Here is a 24491-nt window from a genome sequence, read left to right as displayed (position 1 = left end):
AGCAGTTGCATATTTTAAACTTCTAAAGGTCAGAACGCAGGCCTTAAAGAGTGTACAGGGTATTTAGGTGCTCAGATGTTAGCGCAATGGACACATTATAAGAATTCTGTATAGAATACAGAATAGAATATTGGCACAAAGACGCAGAAGGGATGCACAATGTAATCAACAATACCTGGGACAATTTGAGAGGCCTGCAAACAATGTGGCAAAAATGGTGAAAGGATAAAGTCTTCTTTCAAAATATTATTTATAACCTGAATATGTATGTTGAGAGATGTTTGAGACTAAATGCTTGGATAATCACAGCGCATTAAATCTTTGGAAAACCCAGTACTTGCCAACTGAATCTACTTAACCTATTAACCAAAAAATAAAATAAAAAAAGGATCCATTCACCTTTCCCCTCTTGTCATGTTGCAGTGGTAATAACAACTCCGGGTCAGAGCATTTCCTGAAGATTAATGTCTCCCAGCTGAGTCTTAGGTACTAACTTCTCCCAGGCACTCATCATTTCCCAGGAAATGTCCTGCTCCATCATAGTCATTGTTTAATAAATGCATTATATCTGTCTGCTGCCCAACTCCAGGAAATCAGTTTATGAGCCACCAGCATCACCCATTAAGGAAGCTTTCATCAACTGCCCTATGCAAAATCAATGATGTCCCTATTTCCAGGGTAGCTCTTGGTCTCACCCACACCTCATTAACTCTGCTACTTACATTCCCTCCTGGGCAATATTGTAGGTACAACATGGGGCAAAATCCTGGACCCACTGACATCAGTGGTAGAATGCCCATTAACTTCAGTGGAGCCAGGATTTCACCCTGGGACTTCATTTTAGGAACATAGGAATTGCCTTACCAAATCAGAGCAGTCCAGAATTCTGTTTCAGAGAGTGGCCTCCACCAGCTGTTTATAAGTGGAAGCAGTTCCACAGGGTCATTATACATTGTGGGGGGGGGGGGGGGGGGAAGTATTTCCTTTTGTCAGTTCTAACTGTGCTGCCTGGAGTTTCGTTAAAATTCTGTTTTTCTATTGGGACAGGAGTAAGTAAGATTGTCCTATTTAACTTCTCTATATATTGATGGGTACAATTTATATGTATCATTTATACAATGATTTTGTATACCTCTAGCATATCCCCCCTTAAATTAAACAGTCCCAGTCTCTTCAGTCACTCTTTTTATGATACTTGTTTCATGTTTCTAGTAATTTTCATCCCTTCCATTTCTGCTACATGTTTTTCAAGATAGGGTGATCCAAACTGAACTGTGTCCCATGCAAGGGCATACCTCTGATTTATATAAATGGCATAGGAATATTTTCTATTCCATTCCACTTTGAGCAGAGATGTTCAGTGAGCTGTCCACAGTGATGCCCAGTTCCTTTTCTTGCATTAATTTAAACCCCAGCAATGTGTATGAGTTGTTCAGATTATTCTTTCCAATTTGAATTATCTTGTATTTAACGGTAAATTTCACCTGCCATTGTGCTGTGCATTCACCTAGCTCTGAGATCACTTCAAAGTTCTTCATGGACTTTTTTAGTCTTAATCTAAATAATTTTGTCTTCTGCAGATTTCACCACCTCCTTGTTCTGTCCCTTTTTTGATAATTGGTAAACATATTAGTCCACACTGGCGCAGCCTGATACAGACTTTTGGGGGCACCCTACCGTTAACCTTTCACCAAACTGAAAATTGCCCCCCCCCCTTTTTTTTTTTGCTCTTTATTTTCTGTTTCTTAGCTGATTTGTGGCAGAATTTTATGAGTACTTCTTTTTCTTAATAGCCTCTTGTGAAGGACTTTTTCTGGACTTTCGAAAAGCCTTTCACAAATTACATCAACTAATTCTCTCTTATCCAATATCTTGTTGGCAAAGAATTCTAACAGATTACAGAGGCATGATTTTTCCGTAGCTAATCCAGTTGTAGTGGCTTGCAGATATTAAAATATGTATTGATTCTGGGCCTAATGCTGTTCTCAGTGTCAACGTTGTAAATCCAGACTAACTCAATTGGTGCAATAGAGACCAGAATTTGTCTAGAAAAACCTTAATTCACAACCATAGATTGTTTACAAATACAGCGTATTGAGCGACTCAAAATGTTCTAAAAGATCAAGATCTGTTTCATGCCATATTTTAGCAAGAAGCTGCTGCATTAATAATGTCGACTAAATGAAGACTATAATTATACACATGCTTATTTTGCTCTCATTAATTTATCTATTAGCTATGACCACGAAGGACGCTTGACCAATGTAACACGTCCCACTGGAGTGGTGACCAGCCTTCACCGGGAAATGGAAAAATCTATTACCATCGATATAGAGAATTCCAACCGGGATGATGATGTAACAGTCATTACCAATCTCTCCTCTGTGGAGGCTTCCTATACAGTGGTTCAAGGTACAAGAGTGTACTTTTCAGTGCTTTAGACACAAACACCAATATCTCCCTAGTACTTTAAGGGAGCCGTTCTCAAAAGATTCATATCATAAGTGCGCTTTTGAGCAGGAAAAAAAATACCATAAGGTTCTTGGAGGAAACTCCCATACATACTCTGTGAAAATGGCAGTACCTCAGGACAGGCAGGGGAAGTTTTGTCTATCCTAGTTGAGTCAAATACAATATGATCATTACCTGTTGTAAATTGGCTCTGCTGATGCCTTTCATGCCAGGTTTACTTTACCCACATTCAGAGTGCATTGCACTCCAATGCAACATTGGCTATGACTTTAGGGACAAAAAGGTAGATTCTTTACAGTGACGTAATGAACTTGTATAAACTATCTCACTGTAAAATCCTAGCTGATACAAGGTGTAGGCAGTTTTTAATCATAGTGTAACTTGATGAGATCAGCCCGCCAGACCTGTCGCCCTGATTTATCTAATTTAATTCTTTCAAGTTAATGGAACTGCTCATTTGAGTAAAATGCAGGATCAGGCCCTTTTCTGATGCCATGACAAAAAAAACCACCATGTTTTCAATGCAACATTACCACGTCAGAGAATGCTGCCACAGCTGGCATACCACAGAAGAGATCAGCAATAAAATGGTTAACTGTTCCTTTGTGTGAAACTTTCTGACATGGCCCAAACATTGTATATGACACAGTGTAAACAGTCACAGTTACCGAAGATAGATTGAAAGGAGTTTAGTGGATGATGTTTTTTTAATTAAGAGATAATGTCACTGGAATAAGAACATTGTCACAGGACAATAGTCTCCTTCTGACATATAAATGTCAACATTTATAGACTATTATCCTCTGACACCTCCTGTTCCAATGATTTTATTTCTGTTATACCAAATGATTAATTATGTAGATGCTGTCCTTTTGTCAAATGGATATTGATGCTTTGGTGAGCTGCGCACAACTGAAGTACTGAAAAGCTCCATTCTGATTGTCTTACAGAATAGAGCTGGCTGTGTCAACCAGTCAGAGAATAACATGGCTATAAAAGTACAGTTTTATTTTTATAACTTTTATCAGTAAGCGAAAAGGCCAGACATCTGATTGGCTAGCCTAGCTTCTTTATTGTCGGATAAAGAATGACACATACACACATAAAGGATTGTGTCTGCCAGCTTGTATTGTTGGGATATCACACCTTTGGGATTTAAAACTAATCTATAACACTGTGCTGTGTATCTGCCGGGAGGGCAGTTTTTAAAAGACTGAAAAAGAAGAAGGGATTAGTTGTTCACTTCTGACAAAAGATTCCAATGGTCTCTTTTTACATCACAGTGTTTAATAGGCTTGTTATTCATCCCACAGTTCAGTTAAAAAATATAATTTTCCCCTGGGTTTTGCTCATTTTAGAAATGCATCAACATAAATTATGGAGCTGATATACGTCAGTATATGTTTTGATTTACAATTCAGAGTACCATATATACTCGTTCATAAGCCGAATTTTTTTAGTAAAAAAGGGAAGCACCAGAGAAGGGGGTCGGCTTATGAATGGGTATAGAGAGGGAGAGGTGGGACACAGCCCCTCCCCTCAACAGAGGGAGCAAGGAGAGGCAGCACAGCCACCAGAGACAGAAGGAAGAGATGGGGCCAGAGTCTCTCCGCTTTTGGCCACACTGCTCTCCCCCCATCCTCCGAAGCAGCTTCAGCTCCGGGGCTGGCAGGCTGCAGCTGTGCCACTCGGCTCCACCCCTCAGAGCAGGCTGTGGCCGTGCCGCCCGGCCCAGCCTGCTGGAACATGCTGCGGCAGCGCTACCCGGTCTGGCCCGCCGGAGCACGCTACAGCCGCGCTGCCCAGCCTGCCGGAGCAGCTCCAGCCAGGCCAGAGACATCCTCCCCTGGCCCTCCCCAGATAAGGTGGGAAGGGATGGGATGGGGAGAATGTGGGGGTCCCGGGCTAGGGGTGGGGTCATGTGGGAGGTGGTCACAGGGGTTATTCCCCTGACCCCCAGCTTCTCTGCCCCCAAAAATTTCCCCACCAGTTGCTGTCCCGGCCAGTCAGGATAAGCAACTGGTGCGCCAGGACACTTTGTTTACTTAGGTTATCTCCGTGCCTGTGGATGCTCGAGGTAAACAAACCATCTCGGCCCGCCAGCGGCTTATCCTGATGGCCTGGGAGCCAAAGTTTGCTGACCCCTGAATTATAGGGTTGGCTTATGAACAGGTCATAAAAATTTTCCATTTTTACTTATCCATCTTGGGCGGGTTGGCTTATAAATGAACCGGCTTATGATCGAGTATATATGGTAAATGGAAAACAACAGTATAAACTATAGCACCTCTGCAGGCTAGCAACATTAATACCATTGTTCTTTACATAAGTCAATAACATTGGTAATATCTACCATAGCACAACGCAGGCAGACTTCATTTGACATCAATGGAAGTACCATGAAAACCTATTAAGTTGGTGCTATCTTCTCTTTATGACTAAAGTAGCTAAATATTGTTTTTTATTATTTTACTAGACCAAGTGAGGAATAGCTACCAGCTCTGTAATAATGGCACTTTGAGAGTGATGTATGCCAATGGAATGAGTATTAGCTTCCATAGTGAACCTCACGTCCTGGCTGGTACTGTGACCCCTACCATAGGACGATGTAATATTTCCCTGCCAATGGAAAATGGCTTAAATTCAATTGAGTGGCGCCTGAGAAAAGAACAGATAAAAGGCAAAGTGACGGTGTTCGGAAGAAAGCTCAGGGTAAGTGGAACTCACTGTTACAATAACAGTCTTTTGTCCTGTATCTAGACTGTTTTCTACTCTAAATGATATTTTATTCAATTCTACTTCATACAAATGACTAAGACAATGAAGTGGAGTAGCAATGGTGACGCTTTATGTATTTGAGAGGCCAAATAAACCGATGGAGTAGTCTGCTGTTGCCAGTTATCAGAAGCTCCATCAACTAGTAGATTCAAAAGGAGGCTGGTAAAAAATACCCCGTATGGGATAAGAGTCACTATGTTGGTGGAATTGCCATCTTTCTAATGAGCTGCAATATCAAAATCCTGGTCACTTGTTGTCTATCAATATATTGTGGAACTCTTCACAAGAATTTGTCTGAGTCTCCAAACAAAATTCTAGTTCATGTAATTACATTCTACTAACCTAAATTCCCCCTGCAATTTCTCTGAGATAAGTAGTTGTCTTCATTTCCTTTCATAAACTGCAAGGCTGTGTTAAACAGCCACTATTTTCCCTCCCCACTGCTTCCCTGAGGTGGCTAAAATTTCACTGTGGATGAAGTGGCTCCAGTATGCAGAGATTGGAAGGCACATTGGGATACCGGGAAGAAAAATGTGATGGGTCTCATCCAAAGCCCATTCAAGTCAATCAGAGACTTCTGTTGGCTTCATTGGGTATTGGATCAGGATGTATATAGAATCATAGAAATAGAGCTGGAAGAGACCTCCAGAGGTCATCTAGTTCAGCCCACTGCACTGAAGCAAGACTAAGTAAACCTAGACCATCCCTGACAGGTTTGTCTAACCTGTTCTTAAAAGCCTCCAAAGACAGGGATTCCACAACCTCCCTTGTAAGCCTGTTCCAGAGTTTAAGTACCCTTGCAGTTAGAAAGTTTTTCCTAATATCTAACCTAAATCTGCTTTGTTGTAGATTAAGCTGATTACTTCTTGTCCTACCTTCAGTGGATATGGAGAATAATTGATCATACCTCTTAACATATTTGAAGATTGTTATTTGGTCCCCCCTCAGTTGTCTTTTCTCAAGAATAAACATGCCAGTTTTTTTAATCTTTCCCCATAGGTGGGGTTTTCTAAACCTTTTATCATTTTTTTGCTTGCCTCTGGACTCTTTCCAATTTCTCCACATCTTTCCTAAAATGTGGCATCCGGAATTGGACACAGTACTCCAGCTGAGGCTTCACCAGTGCCAAGTAGAGCAGGACAGTTACCTCCCATGTGTTATATACAACACTCTTATTAATACACTTCAGAACAATATTAGCTTTTTTTGCAGCTGCATCACATTTTTCGCTCTTGTTCAATTTGTGAGCCACTATAACCCCCAGATCCATTTCAGCAGTACTACCACCTACACAGTTATTCCCCATTTGTAGATGTGCATTTGATTTTTTCCATCCTAAGTGAAGTATTTTGCACTTTTCTTTATTGAATTTCATCTTGTTGATTTCAGCCCAATTCTTCAATTTGCTAAGGTTGTTTTGAATTCTAATCCTGTCCTCCAAAGTGCTTGCAACCCCTCCCAATTTGGTGTCATCCACAATTTTTATAAGCATACTCTCCTCTGCTATTCAAATCATTAATGAAAATATGGAACAGTGCCAGGCCCAATATTGACCTGGTGGGACCCTCTAGACACACCCTCCCAGTTTGACAGTGAACCACTGACAATTACTCTTTGAGTATGGTTTTTCAAACAATTGTGCACCCACCTTATAGTAATTTCTTCAAGGCATTATTTCCCTAGTTTGCTTTTGAGGATGTTATATGAGATAGTGTGAAAAGCCTTACTAAAATCGAGAGATATCACATACTACTTCCCTATCCACTGGGCTAGTAACCCTGTCAAAGAAAGAAATTATCTTCGTTTGGCATGATTTGTTCTTGACAAATCCATGCTGGCTATTCCTTATAATGCTATTATCCTCTCGGTGCGTACAAATTGATTGTGTAATAATTTGTTCCAATATCTTTCGAGGTATCAAAGTTAGGCTGACTGGTATATAATTCTCCAGGTCCTCTTTGTTCCCCATTTTAAAGATAAGTACTGTGTTTGCCGTTGTCCAGTCCTCCGGGACCTCACCCGTCCTCCCTGAGTTCTTGAAGATAATTGTTAACAGTTCCAAGATTGTTTCACCTAGCTCCTTAAGGAATTGCATAAAGTGTTCTTATCATTATATATTATACTCCGAATCAACTGCTTAGTTATTTGCAGAGAGAAATAAGACAAGAGGTGTTACATTTTAACATTCTCCTGATGTTTAGTGGTTAGCAAATTCTCAGCGCTGAGTTATCAGTAGTTCTCCCTGTTTTCTTTATGCTGTCTGTATCTTCAGAGTTGCATGCTCCTGTATTTTTTTAAAAAGACAAAAACTGGAATGAGATTAGCAGCTAAATCCTTAATGACTGGATTTCAGGGACTGTGTAATTGATTTTTGATATGCTGTACTGTAGAAGTTGATTATAAGTAGTAATCACTCCTTTTCTAAGATAAATCAGCTCTGCATTTTGACTAGGTCTTCAAAACAAAAATAAATGAGGCTCTAAAATAAAATGGCTATAATCCTTACTCTAAATATTAAAAACTTAATAGAGGTACTTGTGGTAATTAGCTGAAGTTAAATGCACAAATCTTAGAGCTGAATCGTTGCCAGAGTTAGATTTTCTTCCATCATGTTTATGCAAATCAAAACACAGCTTTATCTATCAACACCTCAACATTTAATTGTCTGGTGTTAGTTCCTGTAACAATAATCACATATCCATTTAGCTCTTTTAAATGGAAATTACTATGAGATTATAGCAGGTTGAGTGGACTGAAAATGCAATTTGAAAATGAGGGAGAAAGCATAGAATTTATTTGCATCTCATTTATTTTAATTCACCTTTGTAAACTGTTTAGTGAATGAAATAAAAGCAACTGTACTGGAAAATTGCAAGGGAGCAGGTGCGATGCAAGGTAGACAGGGAGGTGCAGCAGTGTGGGATAGATCAGCATGAATGGAGAGCACAATAGATAATGAGTTATAGCTTCCATGAGTATTTCAGATCAATCAGAACACTCACACATCTTTCAGCTGAGGCCCAAATTTGGGACAGAGACACAGAACCAGGGGCATGTGAAAGACGTTAGTGCAGGAGTCTGTCCTTGTATGTGATTAATTTCTTAAGGCAAATACTATTTTCAGTATTAAATCTCCCTCTTGAAATTTCTCATGTAAATATTAGCCATGACTGAAGTGAGATAACATCAGCTTTGTGTATGGGACATAGGTACATTTCAATCTCAAATTCAAGGGCCTCTTTCTTGAGGACTCTCAATTGAGAGGTCAGATGCAGTCATTCCCAGATGGTTTGTACTCAGATACTATGTGATGGGTGCCATACAAAATCATACATCCATACTTCATTGGTGTGTTGTATGCTATCAGCATTGTGATCACAACCTCACACATCCACATTCTGCTGGGCAGAAAACTCCTGCTGCTCAACATGCAACTATCCACTTGTAGTTTACCACATCAGCATTATGGTAGCACAATACTGTATTAGTAATTCTGTAGTTTATCCCAGCCAGGGTCATGGGGTGTTGTTGAGCATAACATTGCACCATTGGAGATATGAGCTTTGTCTCTGTAATTTATCCCAATGTTCACATGACTTATGAATTTTTGGACACTTAACATCAACCTAACTCTCGTATTTGCACTCCCGAGTGGAAAAGAGAAGGGGCCATTAGTGCTGATGGCAGGAACAAGTCATAGTAGGGCTAGGATGTAGCTGTCCCCCAAGCACCAGCTCGTACCTGGGGCAAGAGCATGCTACATCTTCTCTAAAGGTTTAACAAGGGCCCCAGTGAGCATACTCCCCACAGTGGCTGTGGAGGCATTATCCCTGCTCTTGCCTATGCCAGCATAAAGCTCCACTGCTTGTAGGGAAACCTCTCCCTTACTTTGGGGTCAGGATTAAAGAGCCATAATTAAACCTATATAGGAAAATGTGTAATTTTTTTTTTAATTTATGTCAGGTATTATTGTTTACTGGTACATTATCAGTAGTGTATTGAATGTTGTTCAGGCAATTTAATACAGAACCCAGAGAGAGAAAGAGAGAGAGATTACACTTTTGGGTTTGTTTGTTTTTGTTTTGTTTTTGTATACACTGTAATATCACTCAAGTGAATTTTGCTGGAAGAACCATTAACCAACATCTAGAAGGGCTCTTCCCTATTGTGACTTACACAGCAACAGCAAAAAGAAGAAGCAGATGTGTGTGTAGGTAGCAGAACAAAAGAAAAATAGCTTGCTAGATAATCTTCAGTCATGATAGTCGTATTAGTGTTATTAGCGTTCCCCAAAGGAGTAGGAGTTAGTCATTTTGTTTGGGTTTCTATATAATTAATATGACATTGCAATTATACTCTGTGGTGTTACTTATTTTACAAATGAAAACGAAGTTACTGAATTATCAAACAGGTGCTTCTTTATTCTCAGAGTAATGTTTTTGTGTAGCTATTCTGGTGTATAATTGTTCAGAAAGCTGGTACTTCAACTCACTGTGACAAAAACCTAGTAACATTTGTAAAGTATATTCAGCTTCCTTCTGAGCAAAAGGAGAGAGCCCTTAAACTCAACTTTACTAGCAAAGGCAGGGTGCAGGATACAGCTGCTGTGATGAGGCAAAAATGTCAAGCTGTTTATAAAGACGCAAAACTCTTAAAAGAGCTGAATTTTCAAACAATTGGTTTCGCCTCACTCCCTCCACACAAAAAACATCCAAGAAGGCAGGAGATCACCATGCCTCCTACAAATAAAGACAACAGAGGAGCAAGAGCTGGTTATGGGGTTTTGGTGCTTGGTGAGGACCTCCAGAGGTTCAGACAGCAACTTTGTGGTTCTCTCACCACTGGCTTTATAGGATCATAAGTTTCAGTGTTGACAATGGGATTTTGTTGCTCTTGTATGTTTGTGAATAGCAACATCACTTACTGATGGAAACCCACAATGCAACATATAGCAGTAGAGGATTTATGATCTAGTAATTTTAGGTCTAGAAGGAGAAAAGACCTTTAAGAAATCTTGGAAACATTTAAAAACCCTGTAATTAGGATAATTATATACAAAAATAATTTAAAATTCCCTCTAATCCTCACAGACACATATGACTAATTGGAATTTATTAGCCCAATTTATTTGAGGAATTCACCAGGAAAGTTTTTTTCATAATTTAATTACTTTAGAAAGAATTGAAATTTCAGAGCTATGCTAGAATTTTCCTTTAATTGTACAGACATATGTCTTTAATATAATAATCAGGTACCCTCTATTTTCCCCAGTAGCTCTTAAAGTGCAGGGTTTCCATGGACATTTGACATGTACACAGATTTTGCACTCACAGAAATGGTGGCCACTTCTGAAAGTTTGCCCTCTACAGCTGAGTTCTGCTTCCAAGACTTCCTTTCTACTAAAACCTTGAATAAGGAATAAGATGGAGCATTTCCTTTCCTAAGTTTTTTTCTTAACTACTACTATTGTCTTCACATCAGAGCTAGTCTATTTGTCAATATCAAAACCTTCTTTGGGAAATCCCACATGAAGAGCAATTTCTAAGAGTTACTAAGGAAATGAAAACGGTGTTAAAAGAGCTGAATTTTATTAACTGGAAAATATCAGACTGAGAACAATAATTTAAAAAATATTTTCTTATGAACACAAAATTGTATTAATTTTAAAATTGCTTTTTATAGAACTGAATTCCTACAGAGTGGGTTGGGATGGGAATTGGGCTTACTCTGCCAGTGAAAATAATTCAGAATAACTTTTATGTCCTCTAGGAAGGCTCAGGATTAATTTACATATTGTTTGATGTGCAGTTTAAATTTGGATAAGAGAAAATGTTGCTTAATCAAAGCTACTGTAAAATATAAGCTGAAGAACAAATTCCCAGGAACAGATGAATACTTCTTAAGTAGTCCTTGCTGTCAAAAGATATCTAATTTAAAGACTTCTACTTTATTAATGGTGCGTTCACAATTAAATTACTTAAGAAGCTTTATTAGATTACAGCGCTGGCCTGGATTTTCTGTGGCTTGGCCTCCAGTGAGTATACTGCTTTATCTTTCTTATAGCATTTGCAGTAGTGAACGCTATAGTTGAGGTTACATATTCAGTTTTTACAACCCCTTGTTCTCGTATGCTTACAACTTTCCAAAAACGTTTCCTGTGGGACTGAAACTTTTCATGCTGTGTTGTGTTTGTTTTTTGAAAGTCTTACTAAAGAAAGTGAGAAAGTGAAATATATTTACTCAGCTTAAAGAAATTTATGGGATTTTTATTGCTTGCAAGGGACCTTAGCTTGCAAGATGCTGGGAGTTCAGCTTGCTCAGCAAGCACCTTGTGGGATCAAAGCCCAAAGCCTCAAAAAGGACTGAACAAAAAACATTCTATGTGCCGGCACCTCTGAGGAAAAACCTCTCTGTTGAAAGTGGGGGAAGGAGAAAGTGTTGAAGGCATGGATTCTCAACTTGGGGGTTGTGACTCCAACGGTGGTCATGGCAGCCCTCCTATTTATATGGCTAGATTGAAGGGGGAGTCCTCAAAACTCTTTCCTGGTGTACTGTGGGGTCATGGTATGAAAAAATGTTGAGAACTACTAGTGTAAGCCGTTGAAAAATTACTTCTGAGCATACTCTGTGGGTATCTACTAAATGTTAACAGCTTATAACAAGCCCAGGGGCTGTTGCTCAGAGATTACTGTTAGCCCAGGATGCATTGTAAAATGTCTCAGCAAAACACTCCTGCATTTTTTTTAGTAAATTCTGGGAAATTTAATTGTCCTTTCAATTTATTAGTATTTTCACTGTAGCAGTTAGCATGGACTTGGATTTATCGATTCACTGAACACAGCCTTCTTCCATTTGTATAGGTCCATGGAAGGAACTTGCTGTCCATTGATTATGACCGAAACATCCGCACAGAGAAAATATATGATGATCATCGGAAGTTTACACTGAGAATAATTTATGATCAGCTAGGACGTCCTTTTCTTTGGCTACCCAGCAGTGGGCTTGCTGCTGTCAACGTTTCTTATTTCTTCAATGGACGACTGGCTGGACTTCAACGCGGTGCCATGAGTGAAAGAACAGATATAGATAAGCAAGGCCGAATCATATCCCGCATGTTTGCTGATGGGAAAGTGTGGAGTTACACATACCTGGAAAAGGTAAGTGGCTTAATTTAAACTACAGCAATAGTTACAAAGGCTGAAAAGGTGTTAGGCATTGGCACAAAAGGTGTTAGGCATTGTGACGCTGAGCATTACAGTGCCTAACTTTTAGGCATCTAGAAAATCACTAGGTTCACAAAGCCTGTGTAAGGTGCCTAGGCTGCCTGTACAGTGAATGGAGAGAGAGAGAGGCACATTAGAGCATGATTCACAAAAGCCAGGTTGCTAGGTGTGAAGTGCAGGCTAAACTAGCTAATAGGAGATGCCGACCAGAGGAATGTGTGCCCCTCTTATGGAGACAGGCACCGAAGTCTGGGCTGCAGGGAGGGGCCTGTCTCTGTTAGCAATTCACAGCCAGGAACTCTGTTTGGAGTTAGGCCTTTATACAAGAAGCTGGAGGTGGGAGGAAATTTACCTCTTAACTTTTAGCCCAGTGGTTAGGGGACTTACCTGGGCTGTGGGAAACCCCCTGTTTGTGCCCCCTTCTCCCCCTCAGGTGAAGGGATGTGCCATCTCTCAGGTGAGTGATCTAGCGCTGATGTGGGGCTCCCTAAGTCTCTCCAGAGGGCAGCAGCTTCCAGGAGAGACTGATGGACCCCCCCCCCCATTAAGAATGCCCTCACTACTGGGATAAATGTTCTGAGGGAGCTCTCCCTCCTCCCCCCACCACCCAGCTGTTCTGTCAGAACTCGCCTGAGAGATGTGCTCAGAGGGCACCCACCAGATTGGACCCCACACGATTGCCTGTCTGCCCCTAATTTAAGTATAGCTTTGGGGCTTTGATGGGAGACAGGTGCTCAGATGCCTGAAAAGAGCCAGCAGTGCACATGCAAAAAGGCAGAAACATAGGCTTCTAATGTCCTTTTACTGCAAAAACTTAGGGATCAAATGCATTTATGCACCTACAGGATTAGGTGGGAGTTTTGTACATTGTAATGGTGCCCAAACTGGGATTTAGGCACCTAAAACAGGGACTTAGGTGCTTAAAGTCTTTTGTACATTCAGGAAAGAGACTGCTATTACATGTTCATATATACATGACCTAGGATTCTTAGTGTTCCAACAGTTAAAAAGTCTTTTGTGCCAGATCTGTGAATTTTTTTGTTTTTCAATTAATCAAAGGAAATACTTTGTTCATGGTTCAGCTCTTCTGATATATCCATAAAATAGAATAGGTCACCATATAATAGCATGAACTAACAGGATGAATTTTACTATTTTAAAATGCATGACTAAGCCTGACAGAACATCCCAGTAGCTGCAGATATCTCATCTCTAATCATTATTTATTAAGTGAAAATATGGTAATTCATTTCTATTTAACCTAATTTAAACCACTTTGATCTTGAGAGTTTATCTAATCCTTAAAAACACTGCATGCCATATTCCCTAAACCCCCTCCCTTCCAGCCTATTGTTTTAGGTATGCTAGAACAGTTCTCTCTGCTAACTTCTCCACACATGTTTTACCACAGGGGTCCCCAACGTGGTGCCCGTGGGCGCCATGGCACCCACCGGGGCATCTAAGTGCGCCTGCGTACTTGCCGGCGGATGAGCATCCGCCAAAATGCCGCCGAGAAGCAGCATCATCCAGAGGCGTTACCGCTGAAATGCCGCCGGTTTTCTGCTTGTCGGCGGCATTTCGGCGGAAGCTCGTCCGCTGCCACGGTCCTCCGTGGCTCGTCGTCTAGCGCCCGCCAGACAAAAAAGGTTGGGGACCACTGTTATTGTACATTTATAAGCCATTCAAAGTTATCAAGTACTACAGTATTCAGTGTAAATTACAACTGCCAGAGGAGATATAAATTAGGGCATTAAACAAATTTTTCCCAAAACAGCAAAGGAAGAGGGTGGAAGAGGTTGATACAATGTTCCTTCTATTTCCTTCTCGGGATTGATCTTTTTCTCAAAGAGGAAAATGTACTTATCACAGATGTTGGCAATATATTCATACTGTTGGGCAGCATTGCACCTTAGATGTATTTGGATTTTATTTATATTTTTTATTATTGTAACACTGAAACCTATTCAATAAATTTTTGATTTAAAAATGTGCTTTTTCCCCATAAATTCAGAAAGGGAAAGAAACTGAAAGACAGTAAAAATATATAATCTTTGTCTTTTTATTTTTTCAATAGTCCATGGTACTACTGCTTCAGAGCCAACGGCAGTACATCTTTGAGTACGATTCCACAGACCGTCTCCATGCTGTCACCATGCCTAGTGTTGCTCGGCACAGCATGTCCACTCATACATCTATTGGCTACATTAGGAATATTTATAACCCTCCTGAAAGCAATGCTTCAGTGATTTTTGATTACAGCGATGATGGGAGGATTTTGAAAACATCTTTTTTAGGAACTGGTCGACAAGTCTTCTACAAGTATGGGAAACTATCCAAGCTGTCTGAAATTGTTTATGATAGTACTGCAGTTACTTTTGGATATGATGAAACTACTGGAGTTCTGAAAATGGTTAACTTACAGAGTGGTGGCTTTTCGTGCACAATCCGGTACCGTAAAATTGGTCCACTGGTTGACAAACAAATCTACAGGTTTTCTGAAGAAGGCATGGTCAATGCAAGGTTTGATTACACCTATCATGATAATAGCTTTCGGATTGCTAGCATCAAGCCTATAATAAGTGAGACTCCTCTTCCCGTTGATCTTTATCGTTATGATGAGATCTCCGGCAAAGTAGAGCATTTTGGCAAATTTGGAGTAATTTATTATGATATAAATCAAATAATTACTACAGCAGTGATGACACTGAGTAAACACTTTGATACCCATGGGCGCATTAAAGAAGTTCAGTATGAAATGTTCAGATCACTCATGTATTGGATGACAGTCCAGTATGACAGCATGGGAAGAGTAACAAAGAGAGAACTGAAGCTTGGACCTTATGCCAACACAACCAAATATACCTATGATTATGATGGTGATGGGCAGCTCCAAAGTGTGGCAGTAAATGACAGACCAACCTGGCGTTATAGTTATGATCTGAATGGGAATCTTCATCTCTTGAATCCAGGGAACAGCGTACGGTTGATGCCACTACGCTATGATCTAAGAGACAGAATTACACGTCTGGGTGACATGCAGTACAAAATTGATGATGATGGGTTCCTATGTCAACGAGGCTCAGATATATTTGAGTACAACTCAAAAGGTCTCTTAACAAGAGCTTACAACAAAGCAAGTGGATGGAGTATTCAGTACCGTTATGATGGGTTAGGGCGAAGGGCTTCTTGTAAGACTAACTTGGGGCACCATCTTCAGTACTTTTATGCTGACCTTCACAACCCAACGAGAATGACACATGTTTACAATCATTCCAATTCAGAAATTACTTCTCTATACTATGATCTACAAGGCCATCTCTTTGCAATGGAAAGCAGCAGTGGAGAAGAATACTATGTTGCCTCCGATAACACAGGTACACCACTAGCAGTATTCAGTATTAATGGCCTCATGATCAAGCAGCTTCAGTACACTGCATATGGAGAGATATATTATGATTCCAACCCTGACTTTCAATTGGTCATTGGATTTCATGGAGGGCTGTATGATCCTCTGACCAAGCTGGTTCATTTTACTCAGAGAGACTATGATGTTCTAGCTGGGCGTTGGACATCGCCCGATTACACAATGTGGAAAAATATTGGTAAGGAGCCTGCTCCATTCAACTTATACATGTTCAAGAGCAACAACCCTCTCAGCAATGAACTTGATTTAAAGAATTACGTAACAGGTGAGAACTCATTAACGGTTGTTTACTAAAAGGTTTTAGTGCAAATTTCTAAAGTTTAGAATTTTGTGTTGGAAAAAGAAATAGATCAAACTTCTCCATTCCAGGACTTTCCTTCCGCTGTCTCCTCATCCACCTGCAGAACCTTCTCCCATCAAGCTAGGATCATCTTCCCATTTGGTAGTATGAAAAGGACAGCGTAGTCTTGACCCCTGACTCTTGGTTGTGACCCCCAGATTAAGAACCTATGAAAGAGAGGCACACATGACTATTAAATAAAGGGGAATCATTTTCAACTAATAATAAATAATAATATTTAGTTTTTATGTAGCACTTTTCATGTAGATTTCAAAGTGCTGTGCAACGGACGGTACCATTATCCCCACTTTGCAAAGGGGAAAGACGAAGACAGTTGAAAGCGAGTGCCCCAAGTCATCCAGCAGGTCAGTGGCAGAGACAGGAATTAGGACTCAGGTCTCCTGACCCCCAGTCCAATGCCCTGTCCCTTCAATCCTCAGAATTACCTACTGACTTTGTCCCTGGGCACAACATGAATTACTACCAAGAGTGGCACTGATTAAACATTTCTTTACTTTCCCCATTCTGCCTTTAAACTCCAACCTATTTTTAGCTCTTGCTTTAAGAAAAGAACCTTAATGTTTTAAACAATGTTTCCTCTTGGAAGACTGAGGAACATCTGTAGTGTTAGGATGTGGAGACAATAAATCAGTTTAGATTGCATGTACTGGGTTTGGGTGACACATCTAACTTCCTCTCAATTACTACTAATTTGCCACTTAGTAGGATCACATAGTACTTGAACTAGCTGCAAACCATTTTTTAAAAAGAAAGGTAATTAAGATGTATTCAGGAGAAACTCTCCGAGAAGTGAGTCTGCAGCATGTTGTAATTAAAAACAGCAGTACGATTTAAAAAACAAAAAACAGAGCTACCACAGTTTTAGTGGCAGCACTTCAAGAAAAGTTATATTATGCCTGTTAGTTCTTTGTGACTATGACTACATTGTGTGTGCATAATTTCTCAGGTTGCCCTTCAGTCGTTTTGCATTCTGAAGACACTAGTATTTGTTCTTGATACTGGGAAAAAAATTATCAGTGATCACAAATATCTTGAATTCTTGGGGTCTAATTCTGTGGTCCTTAATTGAACAAAACTATCAATGTCCGTCAGGGTTTGGCTCAATTAATAACTGCACACTTTGGCCTCTAGTGATTAACTTCAGAAGCCCCCAAACCCAGTGGGTCCTGTCTCACTTTAAGAGATTTCATTGCACTCAGAAGATGTTATATTTATTTTCATTCTTGCAGCCACAGAAGAAATTCAGAAAAGATACACTAATTGCTTGTACAGTATGAACTTTTAATTCCACCAAAAATGGTTTATTGCTAATGCAGATACGTGCTGCTATCATAGGATTCCCTGGGCTAAAAGAATGTTCTTGGAAAAGAAGTTGTTATATGTGGAGTTAATTTTCATAAGTGAGAAATACATACAACCTTCAAACACCATCCTCTAGACATATTTACAGTTAACACCTGATGCTGATTTGCTGACAGCTTTTTGCTGCGGAAAAGAATTTCTCCAGCTGTGTAACGACATCCTGTGAAGAACATTAGAAATAGAAAATAATGAACTATTAGAAAAAGAGGAGGTTCTCTCTCAATTGCCAAATGAGGACAGCTAAAGTAAATTGTTTGGGAGGTAATGTTCTACCATATGATAAACTGAAGCCATGAGAAAAAGGAGTAATTGTCCTATGCTGTATATAGCTGAAGGGAAAATGTATAATATAATGGAAAATCTGTACACATTTCTTTATTGTAACTGGGATAGAATCTGAAATTTTGTACAACGTTGTTTACTTCAGTATCTAGAGGAACAACAAAAATTAAGCTTACACATTTAAAACTTCTCCACCCACTAAAATTAGATTTGTAATGGCTCATTCCACCCCACCCCTAAAAGACACTAGGAAAACAAGCTTCTAACATGCCCTGGATGTCAACAGATTCAAGCTCGTCAAGCTCTTCTTAATTTCAAACAATTAAAAACAAATTTTTGAATTTTTTTCAGTGAAACCCCAGAGCAAAAAGTTTTCAATCTCCCTCCCCATTTTCAGAGAGAAAGGAGTAAGGGAGGGAAAAATCAGAAACATTTTCAATAAAAATGTTCACAAAATTTTGGAATAATCCAAAAGCCATTCCTTTCCAAAACTTGCAGACTGAATATTTTGAATACTTTTGGAAAAATTCTTTCAACCACTTAAGTTATGTTGCTTAATGCACTGCTGGAAGATGTTCAGACACTACTATGATGAGCGCAGGATAGAACAGAATCATCTGGTAGTCAGGATCCAAATCAGATAGAGCTTTTTGGGGAAAAACCAATACCTTGGACTTCACAAAAACTGACATTGGAGCAGAGGAGGAATGCTCCCTGTGAAACATAACTATATAAGGCCTTGATCCTGCAAAGAGTTATGCATGTGTTTTACTTTATGAAGTTGACTTGAATGGAACTACTCACCTGCTTAAATTTTTGCCGGAGTAGGGCCTAAGAGGGGAACCATGTTTTGTGCCAGAGGACATTTCCAAGCGTTCTCACAAGCTAGGGTGACCAGATGGGATGAAGAAAATATCGGGACACATGGAGGGGGAGGGGATCCTGCCGGCGAAGCAAAAAAAAAAAAAAAAAGCGGAGTCCCGCTGGCAGAGCAAGGGGAAAAAAAAAAATTAGAGTCCCACTGGCGGAACAAAACAAAACAAAAACAGGAGTGCGAAATATCGGGACAAATTGCGTCCCGACCAAACATGGGTCGGGATGCGGGACAAACGACTAAAAATTGGGACGGTCCCAATTTGATTGGGACGCCTGGTCACCCTATCACAAGCATTAATCCAGTATCACACAGTATAGCCCCATTGTAGTAATCCAATCAGGAGGTGACAGAGCTATGGGTAACTATGGTGAACTGTAGGAAATGTTTAGGTCACTCATATATTGGATGTCAGTTCCATATGACGATATGGAAAGAGTAACCAGAGAGCTGATATAGAATCAGAAATGGAAGGCTGGAAGGAACCTCAAGAAGTCATCTAATCCATCCACTGAGACAAGATTAAATATACCTAGACCATCCCTGACAGAAGTTTGTCTAACCTGTTCTTAAAAACTTCACTTCACAGAGATTCCACAACCTCTGTAGGTAACCTATTCCAGTGCTTAACTATCCTTCTAGTTATATGTCACTGGTGTCTATTTATAGTGTATTTAAAATAGTCATTCTTGCATCAGTTCACTCTGGAAGAGTACAATTGTGAAAGCTGCCAAGCAATAACAAGTTAGAAATTCGGAGGCCAAACTCTACTTGAAATCAAGAGTTGAGGCCATAGATTCCCTGAGATGCACATTACACACCTTCATTTTTCACTCATGTATTTACTTTTGATTTTTAGACGTGAAGAGCTGGTTGGTGATGTTTGGATTTCAGCTCAGCAACATCATTCCTGGTTTCCCTAGAGCAAAAATGTACTTTGTGCCACCTTCATATGAGTTGTCAGAGAGTCAAGCCTGTGAAAATGGACAGGTATGCTGAAGTTCTTGGTGTCTTAAATAGATTTTGTTATTCTTATATTGTATTTGGGTATCATTTTATGACTATAGACATAGGGTCTACAATAAACAGAGTGCACAATATTTGTTTCATAGTGATATGAAATTCAATATAGTCAGCTTTTGTAGTACTGAATATGCCATCTTTCTTACCAACCTAGATTATTACCATAATAGCAGTATCATTAGTTCTTCGTATATACCCTTGAGTTGTTACTCTATTAACAATAGCAAATGGAAATCTCAACGTGTAACTTACCATCTGTTCAATCTATATCATTATAATCCTTATGCCTTTTATTTATATCAGTAAAAATGTGGTTTGTAATTACTGTACTACTAAAGAACAGTTTTACTCACAATATTGTATAGGGAAAAAATCATATTTTTTGTTTGCTTGGGGGTTTAATTTTTGGCAGGCATGGTTGTAACTTTTGGTGTTGCAATTAAAATTAAAAGTAAAGTGATGTTTACTTTTTTGCCCGATTAGGAAAGGCATATGCTTACACACACACACACACACACACACGAAATTACTTATCCAAATACTGGGCCAATTTCTAGTCTCAGAAGTCAGTGGAGTTACTCCACATTTATAGTAATGTAACTAGTCTTAGAATAAAATTTTAAAAGCATCTAAGTGAATCAGGAGCCCAAGTTCTATTTTCAAAAGTAATTAATTTTTGGCCTGGTCTACACCTAAAACGTATATTGCTCAGGGAAGTGAAATATTCACCACTTAGGTCAATGAAAGAATTCTTCCATCGACCTACATACTGCCTCTCTTGAGAGGCAGGTTTACTACAGTGATAGAAGAACTCGCAGCTGTGCTGCTGTAGCATTCTAGTGTAGACCTACCCTAAGCTCTTAGGTGCCTATACCTCATTGAAAGTCTACAAGACTTAGGCTCCTAAGTCACTTTTGAAAATGAGACTTAGGTTCCTTAGGCACATGGCACATTTTTACCCTTATATCTTCTAGGTCAGAATGTTCAGAAATTATACATAATCTGTTAATAAATTGGTTCCATTGGTTCTACAGAGCCTCTTTAAAAGTTTTAGCTGATTGACTCCTGAATACTCTTGTGATGGGCATGGTGTAGATAACCAAGATAGATAAATCTGTATACATATACTATACAAATAGTGTATCTGAAAAGACAAATGCACAAAAAGTATTTTTATCTAACATTAATCAGTTCTATAGTAATTTGAAAATTGAGTCCTTTATGTTGGTTTAGGTAACTGCAATATGTATATGTACTGCTCTCTTTAGTTGGTTCACTGCATAACACTGTACAGTGTATAAACCAGCAACAACAGTTTGAGTGGTACCTTCTATCGCTGAGGTGGGCAAACTATGGCCCGCGGGCCACATTCGGCCCGCAGGACCGTTCTCCCTGGCCCCTGAGCTCCTGGCCTGGGAGGCTAGCCCCTGGCTCCTCTCCTACTATTCCCCCTCCCCCGCAGCCTCAGCTCAATGCGCCAATGGCGCAATGGTCTGGGCGGCGGGGCGGCGAGCTCCTGGGGCAGCGAGCTCCTGGGGCAGCGCAGCTGCAGAGCCCAGCCTGACCCGGGTGCTCTGTGCTGCGCGGTGCGTGGCTGGCTCCAGCCGGGCGGCATGGCTGCCTGTCATGGTGCAGCCTCGCCACCAGCCACCGATGCTCCAGGCAGCACAGTAAGGGGGCAGGGAGCGGGGGAGGGAGGTTGGATAGAGAGCAAGGGAGTTCGGGGGGTGGTCAGGGGTTGGGGTTGTGGACAGGGGTCGGGGCGGTCAGAGGCGGGGAACGGGGGTTGAATGGGGACAGGGGTTCCGGGGACAGTCAGGGAGACGGGGTGGTTGGATGGGGCAGAGGTCCCGGAGGGGGCAGTCAGGAATGAGAGGAGGGGTTGGATGGGGCAGCTGGGGGCAGTCAGGGGTGGGGGTTCCAGGGGCGGTCAGGGGACAGGGAGAAGGGGTGGTTGGATGGGGCAGGGGTCCCGGGGGGGGGCAGTCAGGAAGGAGAGGGGGTGTTGGATGCGGTGGTGGGGGGCAGTTAGGGATGGGGTGGTCCGGGGGCAGTCATCAGGGAACGGGGGGTTGGATGGGGCAGGAATCCCGGGGGACCATCGGGGCGAGAAGCAGGGGGGATCAGATAGGGGGCGGGGGGCAGGCCACGCCTGCCTGTTTGGAGAAGGCACAGTCTCCCCTAACCAGCCCTCCATACAATTTCTGAAACCCGATGCAGCCCTCAGGCCAAAAATTTTGCCCACCCCTGTTCTATAGCTTATAGTTTTTTACAGCACCATTTCTCATTGTTCTTTTTAATAAGGTTTAAAATGGGACTCTGAAGTCAGCATTTTCAGGCTGTCTATATCTTATTTGTTTATTTTTGCAGCTAATTACTGGAGTCCAACAGACAACAGAAAGACACAATCAAGCATTCATGGCCCTTGAGGGACAGGTCATCTCTAAAAGATTACATGCCAATATCAGAGAGAAAGCTGGGCACTGGTTTGCAACAACTACTCCCATTATTGGGAAAGGGATCATGTTTGCTGTGAAGGAAGGCCGTGTAACAACTGGCATTTCCAGCATAGCCACAGAAGACAGCAGAAAAATTGCCTCTGTGCTTAACAATGCTTACTACCTGGAAAAGATGCACTACAGCATTGAGGGAAAGGATACCCATTACTTTGTCAAGATTGGCTCATCCGACAGTGACCTTGTCACCCTGGCGATGACCAGTGGGCGGAAGGTATTGGACAGCGGAGTAAACGTCACAGTTTCCCAACCAACCCTCCTTATCAATGGAAGGACTCGAAGGTTTACGAATATTGAATTCCAGTATTCTACCCTGCTACTTAACATACGGTACGGACTGACCCCCGACACACTGGATGAAGAAAAGGCACGAGTGTTAGACCAAGCTCGACAGCGAGCCTTGGGATCAGCATGGGCCAAAGAGCAGCAGAAGGCACGGGATGGCAAAGAGGGCAGCCGCCTATGGACTGATGGAGAGAAGCAGCAGCTTTTGAGCACAGGAAGGGTTCAAGGTTACGAGGGATACTATGTACTTCCAGTGGAGCAGTACCCAGAGCTAGCAGACAGTAGCAGCAACATCCAGTTTTTAAGACAGAACGAAATGGGAAAGAGGTAACAAATTAACCTGCTGTCATCCTCTGCTGGATGAATCAGTAGTCACAACTGTTATCTCCTCTCCTAAGGAGATGAAGACCTAACTGGGGGCACTAGGCTGAGCTACTTTGGGATAGTAAGTGGCAAGAAAGCTCACATTTTTTGAGTTAAATGCTACTGTTCAAGTGATTAAAAACCACATCCTGAAGTGGACTAAAGCCAGACTGATAACTTTAACCATACAAATTAAAAAGTACCCCTAAAATATTACCCACTTGTTCTGGGTCTAAAGAAAAAAAAGAAATAAAAATAGAAAAAAGGCCTCATATTATATTACCTCACTCCATTCACACGTGAGCAAACTTTAAGAAATTCAAGAGGGCCACCTTCTCTAGACCAGCTGATGAAACAAAAATGATTCACACTGCTTGTTTGATAAATATTCAAGAGGTTTCCGTTTAAAGCAAGATACAGGTGCATTTAAAACATGACTTTGGGGTGATTTGTGTGTAATAACTGGAGGAAAATGAGAATGCGAGCAAGAGACCACTGGAAATACTAAATTAAAAAATTATTTAAAAAATAACAAACCTGCACTTGCACTCAGACCCTGAATTTGTCTGGCCTGAAGTTTAATTTATTCAAAGAGGGCAGAGTGTAAAGTTAAATTCAAAATGGTGGCTATAATCACTACAAATAAATTTCATACTCTGTTTGTCTTTGAAGATTCCATTGTGGACAGTATAACACAGTTACAGGGTGTAGTCTGTTTAGATTCAGTAGTTTGTTGGTATCAGTTCCAGTAGAGCTGTGGGCATTGTGTTACACTATTGCAAATGGGCACCACTTCAGATCACCCTGTACATACATCAGCCAGAAGGCACAATCACTGTTTCAGATTTTAAAATTATTAGTGTGTTTGTTTGGTCGAGAAACTGAGACAATCACATTATGGTCACCACAAAAAATTAAAAAAAAAAAAAAAAAAAAAGCTAAGAACTTTGGTACAAGAACTTTTTTGTAATATACATGTATGAATTGTTCATTGAGTTTTTATATTAATTTTAATTTGCTGCTAAGCAAAGAATAGAGACAGGCAAAGATAATTTATGGCAAAGTGTTTAAATTGTTTATACGTAATAAAGTCTCTAAAACTCCCGTGAATTATTTGTCTCTATTGTGGAAATGTTTTGAGAAAGAAAATTGTGTAGCTGTGGGTCTGTCTATATAACCTAGTACATGCAACCTTTTAGATGCAGAAATGGTGTGCTAGTATCATACATTATACAAATTCTATTAATATCCCTTCCTCTGGACTCCAGGTAAGCTATACATTCACCAGCAGCTCTGTTACGAGTGTTAAACTGGCAGACATTTTTAAAAGCGTTTGCCATGGAGCAGAACAAAAATAATTTGGGGAAACCAATGAAATACAAGTTATGTTAATAAAGCGACTGAAAAAGTTAGTGGAAGGGGGGGGAAGCCCTACAGGCAGGTGTGCAGATATAGGACCCAATTCTGCAACTGTATATGTAAACCGCAAACAGCCATTCTACCGTCACTGACTCAATTTTAGAGGCAG

At 40.6% G+C, this 24491-nt stretch overlaps 1 protein-coding gene across 2 annotated transcripts in view; it reads left to right on the top strand.

Moving 5' to 3' along the window:
* The window catches only part of TENM2 (teneurin transmembrane protein 2), an 828204-nt gene extending 804304 nt beyond the window's left edge, over positions 1-23900 (top strand). For both annotated transcript variants that reach the window (XM_026660851.1, XM_026660852.1), the window contains exons 24-29: positions 2237-2412; positions 4949-5184; positions 12111-12407; positions 14548-16162; positions 19636-19766; positions 22170-23900. In XM_026660851.1, the coding sequence (XP_026516636.1) occupies positions 2237-2412; positions 4949-5184; positions 12111-12407; positions 14548-16162; positions 19636-19766; positions 22170-22931 (3217 nt within the window). In that variant the 3' untranslated portion in view covers positions 22932-23900. The remainder of the gene's footprint in view (positions 1-2236; positions 2413-4948; positions 5185-12110; positions 12408-14547; positions 16163-19635; positions 19767-22169) is intronic.
* The last annotated feature ends 591 nt before the right edge of the window (positions 23901-24491 follow it).

Source organism: Terrapene carolina, unplaced genomic scaffold (genome assembly GCF_002925995.2).
Source record: "Terrapene carolina triunguis isolate 2854851 unplaced genomic scaffold, T_m_triunguis-2.0 Scaffold838, whole genome shotgun sequence".
In the NCBI taxonomy this organism is placed as follows: domain Eukaryota; kingdom Metazoa; phylum Chordata; order Testudines; family Emydidae; genus Terrapene; species Terrapene triunguis.
This window is presented reverse-complemented; position numbering and strand designations above follow the sequence as displayed.